This window comes from Stenella coeruleoalba (assembly GCF_951394435.1).
Source record: "Stenella coeruleoalba genome assembly, chromosome: 1".
NCBI classification, from domain to species: Eukaryota; Metazoa; Chordata; class Mammalia; order Artiodactyla; family Delphinidae; genus Stenella; species Stenella coeruleoalba.
This window is the reverse complement of record NC_137169.1, coordinates 6,204,976-6,226,475: the sequence shown is the minus strand read 5'-3', so window position 1 is coordinate 6,226,475 and position 21,500 is coordinate 6,204,976. Positions and strand designations below refer to the sequence as shown.

General features: G+C 56.0%; 1 protein-coding gene across 2 annotated transcripts in view; it reads left to right on the top strand.

The window, feature by feature from the left end:
- Window positions 1-21,200, top strand: part of RERE (arginine-glutamic acid dipeptide repeats) — a 427,549-nt gene extending 406,349 nt beyond the window's left edge. For both annotated transcript variants that reach the window (XM_079924820.1, XM_079924821.1), the window contains 11 exons: window positions 10,443-10,605; window positions 11,589-11,681; window positions 12,200-12,399; window positions 13,208-13,369; window positions 13,707-13,820; window positions 14,090-15,408; window positions 15,504-15,726; window positions 16,029-16,749; window positions 17,351-17,497; window positions 17,957-18,137; window positions 18,461-21,200. In XM_079924820.1, the coding sequence (XP_079780946.1) occupies window positions 10,443-10,605; window positions 11,589-11,681; window positions 12,200-12,399; window positions 13,208-13,369; window positions 13,707-13,820; window positions 14,090-15,408; window positions 15,504-15,726; window positions 16,029-16,749; window positions 17,351-17,497; window positions 17,957-18,137; window positions 18,461-18,494 (3,357 nt within the window). In that variant the 3' untranslated portion in view covers window positions 18,495-21,200. The remainder of the gene's footprint in view (window positions 1-10,442; window positions 10,606-11,588; window positions 11,682-12,199; window positions 12,400-13,207; window positions 13,370-13,706; window positions 13,821-14,089; window positions 15,409-15,503; window positions 15,727-16,028; window positions 16,750-17,350; window positions 17,498-17,956; window positions 18,138-18,460) is intronic.
- The last annotated feature ends 300 nt before the right edge of the window (window positions 21,201-21,500 follow it).

The following is a 21,500-nucleotide window of genomic DNA, read 5'->3' as shown; positions in this document are numbered from 1 at the left end:
CCACCCGTGCGTCCTCACAGGCTCCACACCTGCAGCGGCCTCCCACAGGGGCCAGCCGCCCAGCCCCCCAGCCCCTGACGGGGAGCCCTGAGGAGGCCTAGACAGGAACCTGGGCCGGGCCGGGGGCACGGGGAGCCCTCCGAGCCCACACCACGAGCTGTGGCGAGGGATCCACAAGTCGTTTTCATAAACTACAGCCCAAAGCCCTGGTGGGTCACATTGCACGTGTGTTCTGAGCTACAGCGAGCGCGTTCGTGTGAGTCACCTGCACGATGCTTGGAGACCCCCTGGAACCCGGAGCAGCTGTGGTCACGGTGCCCAGCACACCTGCTCGTCCTGGGAGCGCAGACTGAGTGACCTTTCCTTCCTCCGATGGCAACCTCATGGGGGGTGGCATAGGCTGTTTCCTGGGGGGCCTCGGGGGGGCGGGTGCTCCCCTCGTGTTCTGCCGGCAGCTGTCTGTCCATCCTGTGGTCCCCTTTCTTCCCACCTCGTCTGCCCAGGTGAGCTAAGTGTCCTGCACCCCAGGCATCTGTGAGGTGTTCTAGACTTGGGCTGCTTCTCCTGGATCGTAGTGAAGCGGTGGTGAGGAAACCCGTGTGGAAATCTGCTACCCAGAGCTGCTAGGATCAGCTGGGAGACGTGGCCCCCACTGGTAGGGGCCTGCGTGGCCGGTTTCCTTACCGCTTTCCCACACTGCTGCTCCTCATTGGTACTCTCTTTACCCCCCAGCAAACTCTGGTGTCCTCCGCCTCCCCTGCTGGCAGTCTTCTCACAGGTGGAGGAGTTTGAGGTCCCCTCACCTCCTCTCCTAGGAGCTAACCATGAAGGAACAGGCACAGGAATTGGGGGGCGGGACACCTCAGCCGGAACAGCTAGTGTGTAGAGAGCTGCCGGGCCCTCGGCCTCCTCCCTGGAGTTCTTTTGTGCTAAAGGCTGCCGTGCAGCAGCTGCTGGCCGCGTGAGAGAGGCGGGAGCACAGAGGAGCGCGGGCGTGCTTTGCAGGCCTGTCTGGACTTCTCGGAGATCTTTGCCTTAGGTTAAATCCAAAACTCAAGTGAAAGACATGGCCCGTTTCGCATCTGGGATGCTGTACTGTAACTGTGTTTTTGTGCTTTGAAGAGCAATCTTTGCTTCTGTTCCTTTTATTAAACAAATGTGATAGAATGACAAAACTAAATACCCCTCTTCCCTCCTTTCTTTGTAATGAGGAAGTCTATCCTTTATTTCAAAATTCAACTTGCAGAAATTGATTGTACTTGATAATTTGCTGTGCGCCCCTAAAAAGCATGAAATAGAAGAAGCAGCGTTGCTACAGTAGCTGCTCTCGCTCTCTGGCAGCCATTACAGGTTTTCCAGTACAAACACGTTGTCTCCTGACTGTCCTTTCTGAGCTCAAAAATGGCTTTCCCTCCAGCCCCGTTATTCAGTTATCACCTCGGGAAATGCACAGATATAACTGATGATCCCTTTAAAACGTCCTGTAGCATGCCACCCTCTCCCATCCTTCATCTTTTGTCCCATTCCTGTCATTAAATGTTGCATTGCCAATGTATATTTTATAGGGTGACCCTGGCAGATGTCACTTTGATACTGTGCAGGGATAATAAGATTGCACAGACAATGAAAGTCCGATAAATAGAAAAATGTTTACGAGACAGAGAATGGCGGTTTTAACAGTTTCATGGCTTTCTTTTTCCCCTCTCTCTTCTCCCCCTTTGCTGGTAGAATTGTGGTTTTGTTACAGGAACTAGAAAACATTAAGAAGGGTGATGTGGTGATAGACCCAATGGCGGTGAAATCCCACTTGCCCTGTTGCTGAACCCCAATAAAGTGAATTCAGGAAATAATGAAGTATTCAGCTTGTGGGAGAGAAAACCTATTTCAGTGAATGAATTCTTGAGGTTTGGGAGGCCCTACAGAGAAAACGAGACTCCTGGTGTTGACGTTATTATATTGAAAATGTTAACAGTCTGTATTTAAACAAACACCCCAGTAAAACCAAAAATAAAGGCCCCCCCTGTGGGCGCTTCTGCGGGGATCCGTGTTAAGCAAAGGCGGTTGGTCACGTGCTGTGCCAGAGGCTGATGTGGGCCCCGCACGTGGCTGGGAGCCCTTCAGTTCAGGCTGGGCTTTAGACCAATTCGTGATGGTGTTGATCTGTGTCTTCAAATGAGCCATTTCCAGACCTGTTACTTACGTTTGGTTACTGTTGTTGTTTTTGGTGAAGTGGCAGAACCTTCTGCGGGGGCTCAGTTGGTGGTTTAATGGAGCCGCTTGGGGAGGAGGCAGCAAGAGTGGAGGCTCATGGGCTCCCCTGAGTGGCCCATGAGTCACAGTTGGAAGTCGCCGCTTTAATTACGTGCCTCTAGCTGGAAGTAGTTTGGAAGGATGCCCTGTAGCATGTGCAGAAGTCTTTTCTTGAGGGACTCTACAGGATCTAAACTCTCAAGCTTCCTTGGGGAATGAAGAGTCACTGCTTTGGGGTGAAGAGGTGTGTGAAGGCCCTTTGCTCGGCACGGGTCTGTGACATTTGTAGCCTAGAGCGAGAAGTGGACAGAGGGCTTCTGGAACAGGGGCCCCTGGACGGCCCAAGGCGTGGCGAGCTGGTCAGGAGGGTGCCCGTGGCAGTGGGCCTCCAGAGTCCGTCCAGTCTTGTCCCTGCTGTCTGTTCTCGGTATGGGAAGTAGGACATGTTTCTCTGGGCTTGTGCATAATTCTGACTGTGCACTCGTGCCTACCAAATGTGTGTCTGACCTTGGTCCCCCTAAGAGTTGCTTCAGGCGGGTGCGGTTCTGTAATTCATGGGGGGAAGGCCGGCTGCCTGTTGTGATCAGGGATGCACAGTGCTCCTCTGTGCTCTTCAGCCACCACTATCCAGGCTCCAGTTAGTGGGTTTAAGATACTATAGAAATGAACTCTGCAGATCAAAGTTAACCCAAATTTGAGCCTCTGACTTTAAAAAAAAATTGCTGTTTCCCCTTACTTCATAGCAGAGTGGTTAAGAACATAAGACTGGAGCCAGACCCCCAGGGCTGCCAACTGGAGCTATGACCTCTTCTCCCTGTGGCTTGGTTGTTTCATTTGTAAAGCGGGGGTAATGAAGATGCGAGGGTACTATGAAGGTTAAATATGTTAAAGTAGGGAAAGTGCATACTTACAGTGCTTAGCTATTGTTATTATAGATTTCATAGCCCAGTAAAAGGCGGTTTGTTGGTTTGTAAGTAAAGCTACTGGTGAGGAAGTGGTGGCATTGGATTCCTAAGCCCACCCTCCCACCAGCCCTGACGCCCACCTTTAGAGCAGCTGCTTCCAAGTGACCACGCACGCGCAAGGATTCAGTTTTCACTGGCCTGTGGGAAGTGAAAAATAAGAACAATGTAGTCATTTTGCATAACACTAAATATCAAATTAAGGAACCCTTATTTGGAGATTGTCTATCTTTTTCTGCTTTTTAGAGATAATGTCATTTCTTCTGTGAAATAATGGTGAGATGAGGCAGTTGTTTTCAGTGACCTTACTTGGCAAAATAAAAAGTTGGCAATCTTGTCCATTTCTCAAAAGTTTTACCCTTTTAGTGTTTGTTTCCAGTGAATTTTAGTTCTCAAGAAATACTCATTCTGTCAGATGTTTATTGAATACTCATTATATCCAAGATGATGCCCTAGACCTCTGGGGTGGGTCCCACAGATGAGGTGGACATAGACTTGGGGAGCTGGACAAGCTCATTCACGGTTGCAGTGCGAGGGAGAGCCTGTGTGCACAGCACGGAGGAGTGAGACGACGTTGCGACGGCCTCGTGGTTGGCGAGACGGGTGAAGGAGGGCTTCGAGGAGAAGACGACATCTGGGATGGCCGGAGCCCTGCGTGGTGAGGAGGGCTTGGACCGGACATCAAGGAGACAGAGTAGTGAGTGGTTCACGGGGCTGCGTCCCGCCAGCAGCAGGAAAGCACCGAGGAACAGGGACTGGCCGTCGTGATTGGCATAAGCCAGAGACCATGAGAGGCGGGGAATGCAGTCAAAAGGTCTTCTGGGGACAGAGGGAAAGGCCTGGAGGAAGCAGTGAAGCAGCTGGGCATTTGTTCTGTAGGCCTCGAGGAGCCTTCAGTGATTCAGAGGGGAAAGTTGACGAGGTCAGAGCTGTGCTTTGGGAGGACTGACCTAGTCTCTGTGTGGGAGGGGACAAGCCAGCCCAGGACCGCAGGTCTGGACATCCGCGTGAAGGTGTGGGACCAGAGGTAGGATCTGCAGGTGGCTGAGGTCAGCAGCTAAAGAAGTGTAGAGCTTAGGAAACCTCTACAATTTTGAGTTGAAAAAACCCAGATCTATTCCCATTCCTTCACAATGTTCACATGTAGTGGTGGTAATTGTTTAAAAAAAAAAGAAAAAAGAAAAGAATGTTTTCTTTCCTTTACCCTGCACAATTGAGATTTTAAACAGGGGCAGCAGAGTGCTTGGTTCAGGAATATCTCTGAGTGTCTTCACGTGGCCTTGTCGTTTTAACCAGTTACACCCAGGAGGCCTTCCCGGACTTCCAAAGTCTTGCCTTTCCTCCCTTCCCTTCGTCTCTCCAGGAAAGGAGCCGGATGTGGGTAAAGAGGGTAAGGAGCGTCGGGAGCCTGCCCCGAAGCAGGATACCCCCTCGCGTGGGGCTTCCTCCCGCATGGCCTGCTAGGTCAGGAGGCTGTGGTTTTCTGCTGTGCGCCTTCAAGCATGTCATCGTCCTCGCAGATGCACTCCGAGACCACAGAGGTGGTGTTTAACAATTAGCAGCAGAGCCAGCTGGCTGGGGGCTCCTTTAGCGATTAGGGGATTCGGTTGGTTAACAAAAGGAGGAGCCCAGGACAGCATTGCTTTAATTACCAGAGTTGTTGCTGGAAGACAACCAGGTGCCTGCTGGAAAAAGATTTGTAAAGGTGGCTGCCCCTAAAGACAGTGGACGGTTCTACCCAGTGCCCGGCTGCTCACCTCAGATGTTCTCAACAGTTGTCAGATTCAGCCCTTGAATCCTCAGGGAGTGAAGGGAAAGAATGACTTGCGTGGGAGTCTGTGACAGGAAATTTAACTGACTTGCTTCACTACCCTTGAATTAGTAGTTTTTGCCAAGAAACAATGCAGCTGTAATTCCCAGGCAGAGGTGGCCATGGAAATCAGAGGGCCTGAGCTCTGCTCCGGTTAGAGCAGCTCTTCCCAGGAGACACGTCCCAGGCAGGCTTCCTAGCACCAGCTCCAGTGGCCACGGTGTCATTTCCTGGGGCCCTGGGTTGGGGAATGAAGCAGCTCGAAGCAACTCTGTGCCATGTTTCCTTCTCCCTCCTGCCCCACTGGGTTTGGGGCCTTGTTTCATAACTACTCATTGCTTCCTGGACCTTCTCCCTGGAAAAACACACTTTTTTTTTAAATTTTTTTTTTTTAAAGCTTTAGATCTCTCCATAGTGGTGGGTTTCTTCACCCTTTTTACCTGGACCACCAAAGAAGGAGCCAGATGGCGACTGAAGGGCAGTCTTCAAACAAGTTTTAGCAGAGGAACACCAGTCTGATGCTAATTGGCCATCGGCCTGCTGACTGAAGGCATTGTGTGGAGATCACTTAGCGGTGCTTGCTCCACATACTCAAGTTAAAATACTCATTTAGCGTCTGAACAGTAATAATATGTCTTAGAGAAATAAGATACTTTCTTCTGAACGCTTACTTTCTAACCCCTGCAGTGGGGTGTGTCAGTTGCGTGTGAAGGCCAGCTGCCACTTCGTGGGGCCTGTCCACCACGTTGTCTGCTGACTGTGGCAGGTGGCCTTGAAGCGCCTGCAAAATCGCCTCAGAAGAAACTGTTGATAATGCCATCGTCATGAGCAGCTCCAGGCCTGCGCTCCATCCCGTCTCTTCTGTCGTCTCCCCAGCCCTCCCCCACTTAGTAGGCAGTGTTTGGCTAGGAGAGGAGGGTGCCTGTTGAAACCTTGGTAAAGGAGAAGTCCCTTTCCCCTCACCAGCAGAAGGGGCACTTGTGGGCACCCCCCACTGGGTACCTCCTGAGGCTGGTGCGGGGGCACTGAGTACAGTGCAGGGACCGGGTTCAATTACCCACCTGCCTCCCTGCGTGTTCCGGAAGCAGGAGACTGGTTTCCAGGGCCTTGCTTAATACAGCTTAACGGAAGACCAGTGGGCATCGTTGTTTTCTGCCAGTTCACAGAACCGTGTTGTCAGAATGGAAGAGAAAGGAACGCTGTTGTGTACCCTGAATGGAGAGTGAGGTGTGCGTGTACAGGGTTATTTACAAAAGACTGAGGCCTCCCTTGGCTTGTAAAGAGAGGACCTGATCGTAGATGGCAGCCCTGGACTCGGTGTGCGGGCGGGGATCCCTGGACCTCGTCTTCCACCACCTTGGAGGGTTGAGACTTCCGTGGATGGTTGGAGCAGTAATGATTACATGACAGTTGCAGCAGATGGGACTCAGTCTTGGGTGGACCCTTAGGCTTCAGCAATGGGACGAAAATAATTGACTGCCTGTTCTGCCTCCGCACTAGCCTCCCAGAGGGCCCGTGTCTGGGGAGTTCGTGCTGGGCTGCGGGGAGAGAACCTGGGGCGTGGGGAGCTTTGCTCTGTGGTGGTCCTGGGGACAGACGTGCTCACTGACAACGAACCTTTGATACTTGAAGTGCCTACAGCACCTTCCTCTTCAACAGTCTCTTCTATGCTTTCATTTCCCCAAGGTCCCTTAGAGAGAAGACATGTAGCTCATCTTACTTCAGAAGAAGAAATTATCTTGTTTCTTTAATTGAAGTTTAGTTGATTTACAATGTTGTGCCCATCTCTGCTGTACAGCAAAGTGACCCAGTTACACACATGCAGACATTCTTTTTTTTAATATTCTTTTCCATTATGCTTCATCACAGGATAGTGAATATAGCCCCTGTGCTATACAGTAGGACCTTGTTGTTTATCCATTCTTTCTTTTAATATATATATTTTATTTATTTGTTAGTTTATTTATTTTTGGCTGCGTTGGGTCTTCGTTGCTGCACGCCGGCTTTTCTCTGAGAGATGACTTCAGCCCCTTCCTTTGCTTCTTTGCCCAGGCACTAAACCAGTTTAGTTCCTTGAGCCTGTGCAGTTCTGCCCCGAGACGCGAGGCTTGTTGACTGTGAGGCCTTGTTGCGGGATGAGGTTCGAGCACTGGGTACAAAATGATCATTACAGGCCATTCGTGTCGACAGCGTTTACGCCTCTATGTGCGCTTGCAACGCAAGCAGGAGCTCATTTGCAAGGCTGCCTTTGTGGAGCTGCCTTTTGATCAGTGATTGCCTGTGTTAATGTTTCAGTAAGCTGTTGATTTCTGCAGCAGCTTTTCTTCCCTGAATTTATGTGCAGTGGGTCACCACAGCACACGCTATGCATGTTTGATTAAAGTTCAATTGACTTCATTCCTGGTGAGGCCTCGAGCTGCTTCACTCCCTATTTGTAGAACGAAAGCTTTCCCCCACATATTCTTTTGTTTGTGCTCATGACCTAGCCACCCATGCAGTCACCAATATACTGTTTCTAATCCTCCCAGATTTGCTCCATTCCAATGTTTAATCCCTTCCTAGACATTACAGTGGTTGAGAGGCAGCTGATAAAACCTGGTCTGGATTTTTTTCTTTTTCTTTTATAGTCAACTCATTGATGTATGGTGTGCATACCATGTAGATCGTAAAAATGCACCCACTTGAAGTGCACAAGTTCAGTGAGTTTTGACAACTGTATACATCCATGTAACACCACCACCATCGATGTATAGAACCAGCCCCATCACCCCAAAAGATCTCCGTTGCCTACCCCTCATGCTCCAGACTCCAGGCAACCACTCATTTGCTTTTTGTGATTACAGATTTGTCTTTTCTAGAATGGAATCGTACAGTCTGTGTTCCCTTTGGTGTTTGGCTGCTTTCATTCAACATGATGTCTTTGAGATTCATCCACTGGTTGTACCCATCAGTAGTTTGTTCCTTTTTACTGCCAAGTGGTATTCTTGTGAGTGGGTGTACCATAATACGTTTATCCGTTTTCCTGCTGAGGGGCTGTTTGACTTGTTCCCAGTTTCTGGCTATGGAGAGTAAAGTTTTAATGAACACTTGTATAAAAGTCTTCGTGTGCACATATGTTTTTATTCCTTTGGGGTAAACACCTAGGAGTCGAATCATTTGCTAGGTCGTATGGTACATATTTGGCTTTCTAAGAACTGCCACACGGTTTTACAAAGTGGTTCGACCCTTTTACATTTCACCAGCAGTGTATGAGATTCCTCGTCACTCCCCTGTCTTCCTGAATTTTGAAATTTATATTCTTTCATTTTAATTTTAACAGTCCTTCAGACTTGGTCATTTTGATCCTTGGAACTCAGATGGTGGAATCTGTTCCGGGCTCCTTGTTTAAAAGCTGTTTCTATTTTATTTTACTTTATTTTATTTTATATTTGGCTGCGTTGGGTCTTCGTTGCCGTGCACGGGCTTTCTCTAGTTGTGGCGAGCGGAGGCTACTCTTCATTGCGGTGCGCGGGCTTCTCGTTGCGCTGGCTTTTCTTGTTGTAGAGCGCGGGCTTCAGTAGTTGTGGCGTGCAGGCTCAGTAGTTGTGGCACACGGGCTTAGTTCTCTGCAGCATGTGGGATCTTCCCGGACCAGGGCTCAAACCCGTGTCCCATGTGTTGGCAGGCTGATTCTTAACCACTGAGCCACCAGGGAAGTCCCCATACCATCTTTTGGCCGTTCCTTCTGGGGGTGTGTTCATGGGAACCTCATCTGACTGGGCACTCTGCCAGTCCCAGGGGTTCATTGTGTGGTACCTGTGCTGCTCTGTCTCTTTCAGTCTTCTTAACACTGGTCTTTGCAGCTAGACCTCAGGTCACTGGAGGACAGACTCTTCACTTATCTTTTTTGGCCCCTCCATTCCCAAGGCAGAGAGCCTCCTGTGAGGCAGAGTGGGCTTTGGCCAAGAAGCTCCCACCTTCAGATGCAGGACGCACCACCACACACCCCCTGCCACCCCCGCTGCCAGGGACACGTCCCAAGATACCGTCTGTCAGGTTAACTGACTTTCTACAGTATTGATTTAATTACGGAAGATCAGTGTGATCGAGCCTCTCTCACTGTTTTAACTGGGTTTTTTAAAAAATAAATTTATTTAATTTATTTATCTTTGGCTGCGTTGGGTCTTCACTGCTGCACGCAGACTTTCTCTAGTTGTGGTGAGCGGGGGCTACTCTTCATTGCAGTGCACGGGCTTCTCATTGCGGTGGCCTCTCTTGTTGGGAGCACGGACTCTAGGCGCGCAGGCTTCAGTAGTTGTGGTACTTAGGTTTCAGTAGTTGTGGCTCGCGGGCTCTAGAGCGCAGGCTCAGTAGTTGTGGCGCACAGGCTTAGTTGGTCTGCGGCACATGGGATATTCCCGGACCAGGGCTGGAACCCATGTCCCCTGCATTGGCAGGCAGATTCTTAACCACTGTACCACCAGGGAAGTCTGTTTTAACTGTTTTTTAAACATTCCAAGTAGAGGCACTTTATCTTGGGGTGTTTGTTTTAAGAAAACAGTCTTTTGTCAACCAGTGTTAGTGGAACACACCATACGACCATCCCCCACCCCCACCCGTGTGTGTACACATGCGGTGTGCCAGATGAGCCCCTTGGGGCTGGGAGTGCCAAAAATGCTCTTGTTTTTTTTTTTTTTCAAGTTGTACTTGGACTCATGTCCACTTGCTGTATTTTTTAGAAAGATGTCTTGCCTCCCTTTCTTTTGAGCCATGCATGAAACGAGGCGCTCCTTTGGCCTGAAACACTGACCTCGTGACATGTGGCCTTTCATCTCCACCCAGCGCCACAGTGTGCTGTGTCCACTCTTAATCTTTTTCGCCAGGCCCCGGTCTCGCCTTCAGCACCCAGTGCTGGCTTGTCCGGGGTGGGCATTCGGCTGTAGAGCAATTTGCCTGGGTTTGGGGTCTGTTCTTCCTGACCTTCCTCCTGGCCCCAGTTCCTGCCACCTCAGTTGTTTGCTTTGGTTTCTGGAATGGTCTAACTGGCCGGGTATTTCCGTGTCGCCCCTTTGTGGATTCACTGAAACGCTGTGAAGAGATCATCCTGTGTGTGTGCACCCATTCACACACACACACACACAGCTGGAGGATAGGGGTCTTCCTTTGTGTCAGTGATTTACTGATGCACCTCCAGTGCTTAGAGCAGTGGCGGCATCTGCACATAGGCACCCAGCAGATACCTGTTGAGCAGATGAATGTTCCTGATGTCTAGAAGTTAACGCTCCAAGGGGCTGGCCCCAGTGGCCTGGCAGCTCTGCAGGTGTGTCTTGAGGGAGTGCGGGCCTCCGGGCAGCTGTCGTAAAGCCAGCCTCTGCTCACAGCGCAAGAGGCAGTGCTGGGGCGAGGGTGCTTCCCACACAGCCGTCCCTTCTTTCATGCAGGGAGAGCTGATCACCTTCTATTACTACTGGAAGAAAACCCCGGAAGCAGCCAGCTCCCGGGCTCACCGCAGGCACCGCAGGCAGGCCGTGTTCAGGAGGATTAAGACCCGCACTGCATCCACGCCCGTCAACACGCCCTCCAGACCCCCGTCCAGTGAATTCTGTAAGTGGGGGCTGTGCACACGCAGGCACGTGTCGCAGCTGTGGGTGGGCCTGCTTTCGTGCGCATCCCTGGCACAGCTCGTGTGTGTGTGTGTGTGTGTGTGTGTGTGTGTGTGTGTGTGTGTGTGTGTGTGTGTGTGTGTGTGTGTGAGAGAGAGAGAGAGAGAGAGAGAGAGAGAGAGAGAGAGAGAGAGAGAGAGAGAGGGGGAGAGAGAGATGGGGGGAAGTACAAAGCCTGACCTGAGTGTCTCACTGACTCGGGGGATTTGGTAGGGAGAGTTTTGCAAGCTATTTGTACATTTAGATTTTCCTTAAACTCAACATCATCTTTTACAAAAATGTAAGTCTTAGCCTTGGCCTGAGGCGTTACTGGTGACCCAGAGGACGTTTCCCCGTAGCCGAGGGGGTACTGCACTTGTGTTGTGGCTGCAGTGCGGTCAGATGAATGTTTTCTTCTCCTTCCTGCTGCTTTATTGGGATTCTCCTCTTTGTCCCCTGTGACTTGCAATCTGATATGACAGTGAAGCCCACACCTTCTTAACCTCTGAAAACTAGAGTAGTGCCTTGTGGTTCTGCCCTGGCCCAGGGCACTCAGCCTGAGGGTCGCTTATGTTGCTCATGCAAACAAGAAGTAATCCAGTAGGGCCGGAGGGGCTAGGGCTTGCTGGAGAGGGAATTCCTCAGGGTGTCAGGGAGGGCGTCGCAGGTGCACTTGGCCCTGTTCACGTCCACCAGCTGTGGGCATCGGTGCCAGCCACCCCGGGACTGAGGCGTGACAGCAGCCCCCCCGCGGAGTGGCAGGGCAGACCCTCGGGTATCACCGCTCATACACGAGTTCTTCATTCAGAGTGGTCCTTTGTGGCCTGCTGGGCCACCCTGACTGTTGGCTCAGAGCCTGGGACAGGCCAGAGGTGACAGGTGGTCCCAGTCTTGGCCCAGCTGACGGTGTCTCCCACCACCCCCTTGCGTGCCCATCGTTCCCAGTGGACCTGAGTTCAGCCAGTGAGGATGACTTCGACAGTGAGGACAGCGAGCAGGAGCTGAAGGGCTACGCCTGCCGCCACTGCTTCAGCACCAGTAAGTGCGGCTTGGTGGGCAGGGCGCCTGCGCTGGAACGGCCGGGCTCGGCCACTTCCGGCTCTGCACGTTCGGGGAGTCGAATTGGAGGCCTGTCTGGGCGGTCATTGACTTGACATTTGCATTGTCTTCAGGGTTACTTAGAAAGTTGAAGATCTTTGTTTTACTTGACTCTCCTGTTAGCGTTCAGGATGGAGTGCCGACCAGTGGGTAGGACAGGCTTGTTCAGGGTCGGGGCCTGTGTTCCCTGGGAGCCTGCTGCCGGCTCTTCCTGGGTCTCCTGAGATGAGGTGCGGGTGGTGGGCAGGCCTGAAGTCCTCTCCCTTGCAGGGGAGAGCAGGGCGACACTAGTACCTCTGTGGTCTGGGTGACAGGTGTTTGTCCAAGCTCAGCGCTACATGGTTCTCGTGACGCTGGGGTCAGCTGAGCCCACGGAAGGGCCTCCCTGCTCCGATGCCTGTCCCCAGGGGCGCTGGTTGTCGAGGTTGGCACCCCCCCGCCCCTCTTCCCTTGCACAGCCTCCAAAGACTGGCACCACGGGGGCCGGGAGAACATCCTGCTCTGTACAGACTGCCGCATTCACTTCAAGAAATACGGCGAGCTCCCCCCCATTGAGAAGCCCGTGGACCCCCCACCATTTATGTTCAAACCTGTGAAAGAGGAAGACGATGGGCCCAGTGGGAAACATAGCATGAGGACACGACGGAGTCGTGGCTCGGTGAGTCCCCATGGCCAGGCAGCCAGACTGCTTCTCCAGGTTCCTGCTGGGGGCTTGCGCCCATCAGGAGGAGGATGGTAGGTGTGTTTCATTTTGGGTAGAGAAGCAGACCCCCCAAAGGTGAAATGATTTGCCCGAAGGCATTAATTAGCTTTTTGCCTGTGGGGCTGGGAAGAGCTCTCTGTTCTCTCCCTCCCTTGCACCTTCCTTGGGGAGCTGGTAGACCAGTGTGACTTGCTGTACCCCTGTCTCTTCCGAGCCCCCATGGCTTTGCAGAAACCTGCTGAAGGCCTGGTGGTTTTAGGAGCTGAGCGCATTATTTGACAGCTCATCTCTTTGGGTCACTTCCATCCTGTCAGGTGAAATCAGCAAGTGTGTGTGTTTGGATCTGGTGGGAGGAGCGGGCAGTTAACATGGAGCAAACAGAAAGGGTGAGGTGACTTAAAACTGACTTTAGGTGTAACTGTCCCTCGGGGTAGCTCACGGAGTAGGGCTGCCCTCCCGACTTCTGCCCTCAGGCAGGCTCGCCTCATTCAGGACAGTCCCTGGAGACGAGCGCTTCCGGTGTAAGCTGAGAATCGCCCTCTTTTCCATGTAAACCCGCCCGTTCACCCCCTCCTTTCTTCGCTCCATGGTGACCCCTGTGCAGCCAGGGACAGCCAGGGGTCCCCGTGGTTGGCCAGGATCTGGGATTTGCCATGAGGCTGTTGGTGGACCTGCTCTGGAGGCTCCTGCCTGGGACTGGGGCTCAGGTGGCCGGTGTGGGAACTGGGGCCCAGTCTCACCAGCCTCCGGTTGGGGTGGGCAGATGTCTACACTGCGCAGTGGTCGGAAGAAGCAGCCAGCCAGCCCTGATGGTCGCGCCTCGCCCATCAATGAAGACATCCGCTCCAGCGGCCGGAACTCCCCCAGCGCTGCCAGCACCTCCAGCAACGACAGTAAAGCAGAGACGGTGAAGAAGTCGGCCAAGGTGAGGTGCTGGGGCCCACCCTCCCCTTGAAACCCGGGCTGCTGGAGTCGGTGCTCAGCTTCCCCGTGTCCCTCAGTCATTCGTGGAGCCTCCTGGGCACCAGCAGTGCCTTGACCTGGGGCCTGGAGAATGGGGGTCCACGCGGTTCCCAGCACGGACCTCTGGGGGCCACCTCTGCCTTGAGTTTCCCATCCCCAGACACTGGCCCCTTCCAGAGCTTTCTTGTTTTCGGGGAGGGAGCGTGGCGTGCGGGGGGCCAGGCGTCAGCAAGCAGCTGTCACCCGCACCCCCCGAGGCTGCCTCAGCCTGAGTCTCCCTGTGGGCTTTCCCGCCTCAGAAGGTGAAGGAGGAAGCCTCGTCCCCTCTGAAGAGCACCAAGCGCCAGCGGGAGAAGGTGGCCTCTGATACGGACGAGGCCGACAGGACCAGCTCCAAGAAGACAAAGACCCAGGTGAGATCTGTGGCTGAGCCGCGCTCGTCACCGCTAATGGAAGCTAATGTCCCTTGAGAAGCCCCAGCCCAGATCCTCCCTGGGCAGAGGTCGTGTCCCATCTCCCAGGGAGGGGCCTAGAGAGCGGCCCCCGAGACTGGCCGGGTCAGGGCAGGACCCGTGGTCCCCGGAGCCACGCGTGCTGCCTCATCTGCCAAACCTCACTGTGCGGCCGGGCAGAGGGCGCCCCAGCTCCCCCTAGAGCGTCCGCCTCCCCTCTCTGGCCCTAGGAGATCAGCCGGCCCAACTCGCCGTCCGAAGGCGAGGGCGAGAGCTCAGACAGCCGCAGCGTCAACGATGAGGGCAGCAGTGACCCCAAAGACATCGACCAGGACAATCGTAGCACGTCCCCCAGCATCCCCAGCCCCCAGGACAACGAAAGCGACTCCGACTCCTCGGCCCAGCAGCAGATGCTGCAGGCCCAGCCCCCGGCCTTACAGGCTCCCAGTGGGGCCGCTCCAGCTCCCTCGTCGGCCGCGCCGGGGACCGCCCAGCCGCCCACGCCAGGGCCCACGCCCGCCACCACCGCCCCGTCACAGGGCTCCCCGTCGACCTCCCAGCCCCCCACCCAGCCGCAGGCGCCCTCAGCTCCCGCTCCCCACGCCCATGTCCAGCAGGCACCTGCCCTGCACCCACAGCGGCTGCCCTCACCGCACCCCCCGCTGCAGCCGCTGACCGGGCCGGCCGGCGCCACTCCGGGCCCGCCCCACCCCCAGCCCCCCCTGCATGGTCAGGGCCCGCCCGGCCCTCATGGCCTCCAGGCCGGGCCGCTGCTGCAGCACCCAGGCCCCCCGCAGCCCTTCGGCCTCCCTCCGCAGGCCTCCCAGGCGGCGGCCCACCCTCACGCGTCCCTGCAGCCGCCCGCCTCTCAGTCGGCGTTGCAGCCCCCGCAGCCCCCTCGGGAGCAGCCCCTGCCACCTGCGCCCTTGGCCATGCCCCACATCAAGCCCCCGCCCACCACACCCATCCCCCAGCTGCCGGCGCCCCAGGCCCACAAGCACCCGCCTCACCTCTCGGGGCCCTCGCCCTTCTCCATGAACGCCAACCTCCCGCCCCCTCCGGCCCTGAAGCCCCTGAGCTCCCTGTCCACGCACCACCCGCCCTCGGCCCATCCCCCTCCCCTGCAGCTCATGCCCCAGAGCCAGCCTCTGCCCTCCTCCCCCGCCCAGCCCCCTGTGCTGACCCAGAGCCAGAGCCTGACCCCTGCCTCCCACCCCCCCGCGGGCCTCCACCAGGTGCCCCCCCAGCCCCCGTTCGCCCAGCACCCCTTTGCCCCCGCAGCCCCTCCTCCCATCACCCCTCCGACTTGCCCCTCCACCTCCACCCCCCCAGCGGGTCCTGGCCCCTCGGCCCAGCCGCCCTGCTCTGCCCCCGTCGCTGCGGGAGGCAGCGTAGCTGGGGGGGCAGCCTGCCCACTCCCCACCGTCCAGGTCAAGGAAGAGGCCCTGGACGAAGCTGAGGAGCCCGAGAGCCCCCCTCCCCTGCCTCGGAGCCCGTCCCCTGAGCCCACTGTGGTGGACACCCCCAGCCACGCCAGCCAGTCCGCCAGGTATTGGTCCCCGGGAACCGGGCACGTCCGGGGCAGGGACAGCTGGGCACCTGGGGCCTCGGCAGGGACCCCAGCGAGACCCGGGCCTTTTTCAGGTTCTACAAACACCTGGACCGGGGTTACAACTCATGTGCGCGGACAGACCTGTATTTCATGCCTCTGGCGGGGTCCAAGCTGGCCAAGAAGAGGGAGGAGGCCATCGAGAAGGCCAAACGGGAGGCTGAGCAGAAGGCGCGAGAGGAGCGGGAGCGGGAGAAGGAGAAAGAGAAGGAGCGCGAGCGCGAGCGCGAGCGGGAGCGCGAGGCGGAGCGGGCGGCCGTGAGTTGGGCGGGCAGCCTGCTCTGCTGGGAGCGGGGGCGGGGGGGGGCGGCTCCCGAGGGCTGGTCCCCACGCTCGCCTCGGGGGTGGGCCGCCACCGCCTGGCGTCCTCTCGGCAGCAACTCGCATTACCTCTGTGTCCCAGATATGCGGACCCATCCGGGCCCCGGGTGCCCCGCCACTGCAGGGCCCGGACCTCGGCTGGGCCGGGTCCGGGTCTGGGTCTGGGGCACGGGGGGACCCAGTTGGCTGGGCCGGCGGCCGGACACGCCCATTCCTCACGGCCTCTTTTCCTTTAGCAGAAGGCGTCCAGCTCTGCGCATGAAGGCCGCCTCGGCGACCCCCAGCTCGGTGGTCCCGGCCACATGCGGCCCTCCTTCGAGCCCCCGCCCACCACCATCGCGGCCGTTCCTCCGTATATCGGGCCCGACACACCGGCCCTCCGGACTCTGAGCGAGTACGCCCGGCCCCACGTCATGTCGCCCACCAACCGTAACCACCCCTTCTACGTGCCCCTCAACCCCACCGACCCGCTGCTGGCCTACCACATGCCCGGCCTCTACAACGTCGACCCCACCATCCGCGAGCGGGAGCTCCGGGAGCGCGAGATCCGGGAGCGTGAGATCCGGGAGCGCGAGCTGCGGGAGCGGATGAAGCCGGGCTTCGAGGTGAAGCCCCCAGAGTTGGACCCCCTGCACCCGGCCGCCAACCCCATGGAGCACTTCGCCCGGCACGGCGCCCTCACCATCCCCCCCGCCGCCGGCCCCCACCCTTTCGCGTCTTTCCACCCTGGCCTGAACCCCTTGGAGAGGGAGAGACTGGCCCTGGCGGGCCCCCAGCTGCGGCCCGAAATGAGCTACCCGGACAGATTGGCGGCCGAGCGCATTCACGCTGAGCGCATGGCCTCACTGACCAGCGACCCCCTGGCGCGGCTGCAGATGTTCAACGTGACCCCGCACCACCACCAGCACTCCCACATCCACTCGCACCTCCACCTCCACCAGCAGGACCCTCTCCACCAAGGTGGGGACTCCAGGGGGCCAAGGGCAGAGGACGTTGCCGGGGGGCGCAGCTGAGAGGCCTGCGGAGAGCGGGGCTTAGTGAGCCCCCGTCCAGCAGCGCCTGCTCTGCTGGCCGCCTCTGGGTCCTGTGGGTGAAGGGCCCGGGAGGCAGCCCTGGGGAGGGTGCCAGTCCAGCTGAGCTGGGAGGAGGGATGCTGGCTGGGGCAGGGCTGGAACGGCCCTGGGGTTCCTGTGGACCTGAAGGCCACGGGAGGGCCTTGGGCTCGGCCAGGCGGGCTCTGCTGATCCAGGGTCCTGGACAAAGCGAGGTTGGGGAGGCTCTGCCTGTGGGGGCGCTGAGGGGGAGGGGGAGGGAGAGGAAGAGGAAAGGAAAGCCGTGGCCAGCTCTTCACTTTGCGGCTCTCCAGAGCTCCGCTGTAGTGGCGGGGAGGCCACGGAGAGTGACAGCTACTTTGGGTCGGGGTTGCTGGTGGCCCTGGTGACCAGAAGCCAGCCGTGGAGAGGAGCAGGTCCCTGGGAGTTGCTGCCAACGAGGGCAAATGGCGAGAGGCCCCCCCAGAGCCCTGCACCGCCTGCATGTACACTTCTGCCCCTTTTCCTAGGTTCAGCAGGCCCAGTTCACCCGCTGGTTGACCCCCTGACTGCTGGCCCGCACCTGGCTCGCTTTCCCTATCCCCCTGGCACCCTCCCCAGCCCTCTGCTTGGACAGCCCCCCCATGAGCACGAGATGCTTCGCCATCCAGTTTTTGGTAAGAGCGCGCCTGGGGAAGGGGTGGGATGGGGTCCAGGGCAGAGCTGGGGGGGTGGTCTGCCGCGACGTCCCCGTTCGTTCATGTATTCAGCACATATCTCCTGAGTGTTGGGCAGGCAGACCCCTGTTCCCAGGGAGTTGGGGGTCAGGGGTATAAACGTGTATCAGGAGCCGGGACGATGGTGGGCAGGGAAGAGATAGCGGAGTGCCGAATTCAGAGGAGGGCTGAGGGCAGGCCTCTGTGAGGACAGTCAGTAGGCTGAGGAGGACGGGGCCCAGGGGCAGGGGGTCCGGGAGCCGCACTTCCCTCTTGCAGGCGGGCGGGGGCTCTGCTCCGGTGCTCCCTGCCGGTGAGGTGGCTTCTTGCCCGCCCCCTTGGGAAGCTCCCTCCTGATCCGAGCTCCTTGCCGGCCTCATCCTGGCCTTCCCGTCTCAGAGGCTGTTCTGTGTTTGCCAGGCACCCCCTACCCCCGAGACCTGCCTGCGGCCATCCCACCCCCCATGTCGGCGGCCCACCAGCTGCAGGCCATGCACGCCCAGTCGGCGGAGCTGCAGAGACTGGCCATGGAGCAGCAGTGGCTGCACGGACACCCGCACATGCATGGTGGCCACCTCCCGAGTCAGGAAGATTATTACAGGTGAGGAGGGGCTGGGAGGGAGGCCAGCTCCCACCTCCCCGACCTGTGGGTCCCCCACCCCCTGCTGCCCCTCCTGGCTGCACCCACACGCCCCCCAACCCCCGTCGACAAGCGCCGGACTCCTCCCCCTCCCCCTCGGCTCACCCCCACCCCTCTGCCTCTTGGGCCTACTGTGGAGCTGTCTTGAGGAGGGGAGACAGGGCGGGGGTCAGCAGTGTGGAGGCTGCCCCGGGCATCTGGGCCCTCCAGCTGCAGGCCTACCCAGGCTTGACGCTGATTACTTCTTCCTTTTTTTTTTTTTTTTTTCCACCCTCTCTTTTCAGTCGACTGAAGAAGGAAGGTGACAAGCAGTTATAAGTTATTTATTTGTTAACGCTGGCTGTGGAAACCCCAATTCTTGGGGGAGAAACAGGACTTTTTACATACAATAGGAGCTACAAAAGCAAAAAGAATATCTTCTAAAGATTTCTTTATATATTTAAAAACCCCACAACTAAAAACGTCTCAGCATACTAGTGTTCGTTTGTAGAGAGGATTCCTCGAGACTGGCTTGGGTCTCCCTGCATGACAGTCCCCAGAAACTTAGTGAGGCCTGGACTGGACTGAACATTCAGAAAGCTCCCCTGCAATCTTGGGGTTTGGCTTTAGTTTTCTTTTCCTTCCTTGATTTCTTCAGTAGGTGCTAGAACCAGTTCACACCCTTCACTGTGCGTGCAGACACACTCAGTTGCGTGTGTTCCAAAACCCACAAGGTTTGCAGATAGGCAGCGTATGAGTTTGGAATCCAAGAGCTGTAATTTTTAAAAAATCTTTTATTTTAATACATTGTAGGAAATCTTCATAATTTGAGGAAGTTCTGCGCATGGCTTTTTACGTCTGTAAATAAATAATTTTAGAACAGCCTTTTTTTTCTTCCATAAACTACTATTCTGATCTATTTTTTCCAGCCATGTCACTAATTGTGAATTCCTACCAGCTGTTGACAGAATACAGAGTTGATTTTTTAATAAAAAGTTATATATAATTATCCCTTTAATTAAAGGGAACAGATGGGCGTTACTAGTTACAAACGGGCAAAAGCTTGGGACTAGGTTTGGGCGCAGCAGGGAGCAGCCAGGGGTTTGCAGGGACAGTGTTACAAACCGTTTCTTTGTTGTGCTGCTTTGGTTTTCACTTCTGTCTGTTCCCAGCCTGTGCTTTGCCAGCGGTGCAGACATCTGTTAGCTTGAACCTCTCATCTTGCACCAGGAGCGCAGGAGTTAAATGTCCCCCATGCTGTCTCTGAGGGATCGAAAGCACATGTTTCTGTGTGTCAGATTGTAGATTTCCTTATAGATTTCTCTGCACACGCATTTGATTGTTCTGAATGAACTGCCTTTTTTAATATTAACTTGGACAATTTCATAAACATTCTAGAAAATCCAAGAAAACGATTCCCTGCGAGTCACTCAGCACATACGCTTGCCAAAGGGATCTGTTAGAAATCTGCTTTGTCGTGCGTGTCGTCGTTTGGATCTTCTTGTGGTGAGGCCAGGCCATCCTTGTCACGGCCCGAGGCTGCTTTGGAGTGAGGGAGATCCCGGAGTTGGTCCGGCTGCGAGTGGCGGCCTGTGTGTTACCCCAGGAACAGGGACCCACGTCGGACAGGGAGACACTTGGCGTCCCGCTCTTCCTCCCGGAAGCAGGACGGGGGTCACAGCCGTGGACGTGGAGTGAGAGGCAGCTCCACCTGGGGGCAGGTGGCCCAGAGAGCCCGCCTCGGCTTTCTGAGTTGCCCGCGTGCTGCACTTTCTCCAGAGCAGAGGGTGGGGAAGTTGGAAGGACATTCTGCACCTGCTGATCACGCTTTCTGCCAGGACGTGACCTTTTCTGTTCCTCTTCTCTCAGCCTCTCGGGGGCTCTTTCTGCCGTGGTGCGCGGAGTTCCCGCCTAGGGGTCAGTGGACGTGGAGCGTGTCCAGGACCAGAGCCACAGAGGGGGCGGGTCGAGAGGCTGGCGCTTTGACCCAGAAACCAGCAGGCGATAGCTCAGATTCAGGTTCCGGATTCACACTTGCCTCAAGGGCATTTCCAGTGTCCACTAAAGCCACGTTCGGTTTCCGTTGGGACAGATAGAGGATGGTTTTGTCTGTTGAAAGTGTTCGTAGGTTTTTTCTTTCGTTTTCTCTCATTCCATTTCTGCCTTAACTTTAGCTTCTTGGGGGGAGGCAAGCTCAGAAGAACACTTTGTCATCGCTTGAGTGGCCGCGTTGGCCAGGGGCGTTTGTGTCCCCGGGGCTAGTGACGTGCCATCAGGGCGGCTCCGCTCTGCGGCCTCTACGCCTCTGAGCCGGGCCCCTTCCTGCTGGACTCGGGCGCTCCTGCTGCCCCGGCTCCTGCACGGAAGCCCCCGCCTGCTTTTCTCCCTTTGGGTGGAACGCGACGCCTCCCGCCCAGTTATCCTCCTTTCTCTCCTCTCTCCTCTCTCCTCTCTCCTCTCTCCCTCTCTCTCTATCTCTCTCTCTCTCTTTCTCTCTCTCTCTCTCTCTCTCGTCCATTTCCAAAGAAGAGAGAGAGTTGAAGTACTTGGAAGTCTGTACTTGAAAACTGTCTGAAGGCGTTTTCTCCTTAGGTTTTGGTTTTCTCCCCACGTCCCCAGGTGAAGCACTGAGATTCTTCCATTTAAAAACCCACAACCCAAAATCCTCACCTGGTCAACTGCAGCGTGTGTCGGAGGCCCCAGACCTTCACGGTGTCTTTGAAGCCCGACCCCTTGGTCTCCTTTTGGGTTTCCTCCCTTTGTTTGGAGTTGTTTTGCTTTTCCGTGTTTTATGTGTATCTTGTTCACTGTCGTCGGGTTGAGCTTCACTTCGCTGCTGCAGCAGCAGAGCGGAGTGTACATTATGATTTGCTACGTTTATATATATCTTGAAGCTAAATGTATATATGAGTAGTTTGCCATGAGATAACACAGTGTAAACAGAGTAGACACCCAGAAATTGTGACTTCTGTGTTCTCTCCATTTGAGTATTTTGTAATTTTTTTGAAATATTTGTGGACATAAATAAAAACAAGCTACACTACAGCGGCTGCGTGGACTGCGTCTCATCCCTGCGGTGGGCGGGGGAGGCGTATTGGCCGTTGTTCTGACCTGGGTCTCGCCGGGTGCGGAGGGGCAGGGGGATGGTTTGGTTCTCTGCGTTGCCAGCACACTGCTTACCCTCCAAAACAGCTTCCAGAGAGCCCCGTCTGCACCGTCTGGGGGGAAGGGCCTCTCTGGCGGGTACACCGCCCTCGCGGGGAGGCTTCAGCCTGCTGACTCGGGACAGTCAGGGCGTGCAGTGGCTCCCCAGGCAGTGGGCATTCAGTGCCCATCCGTGGGCAT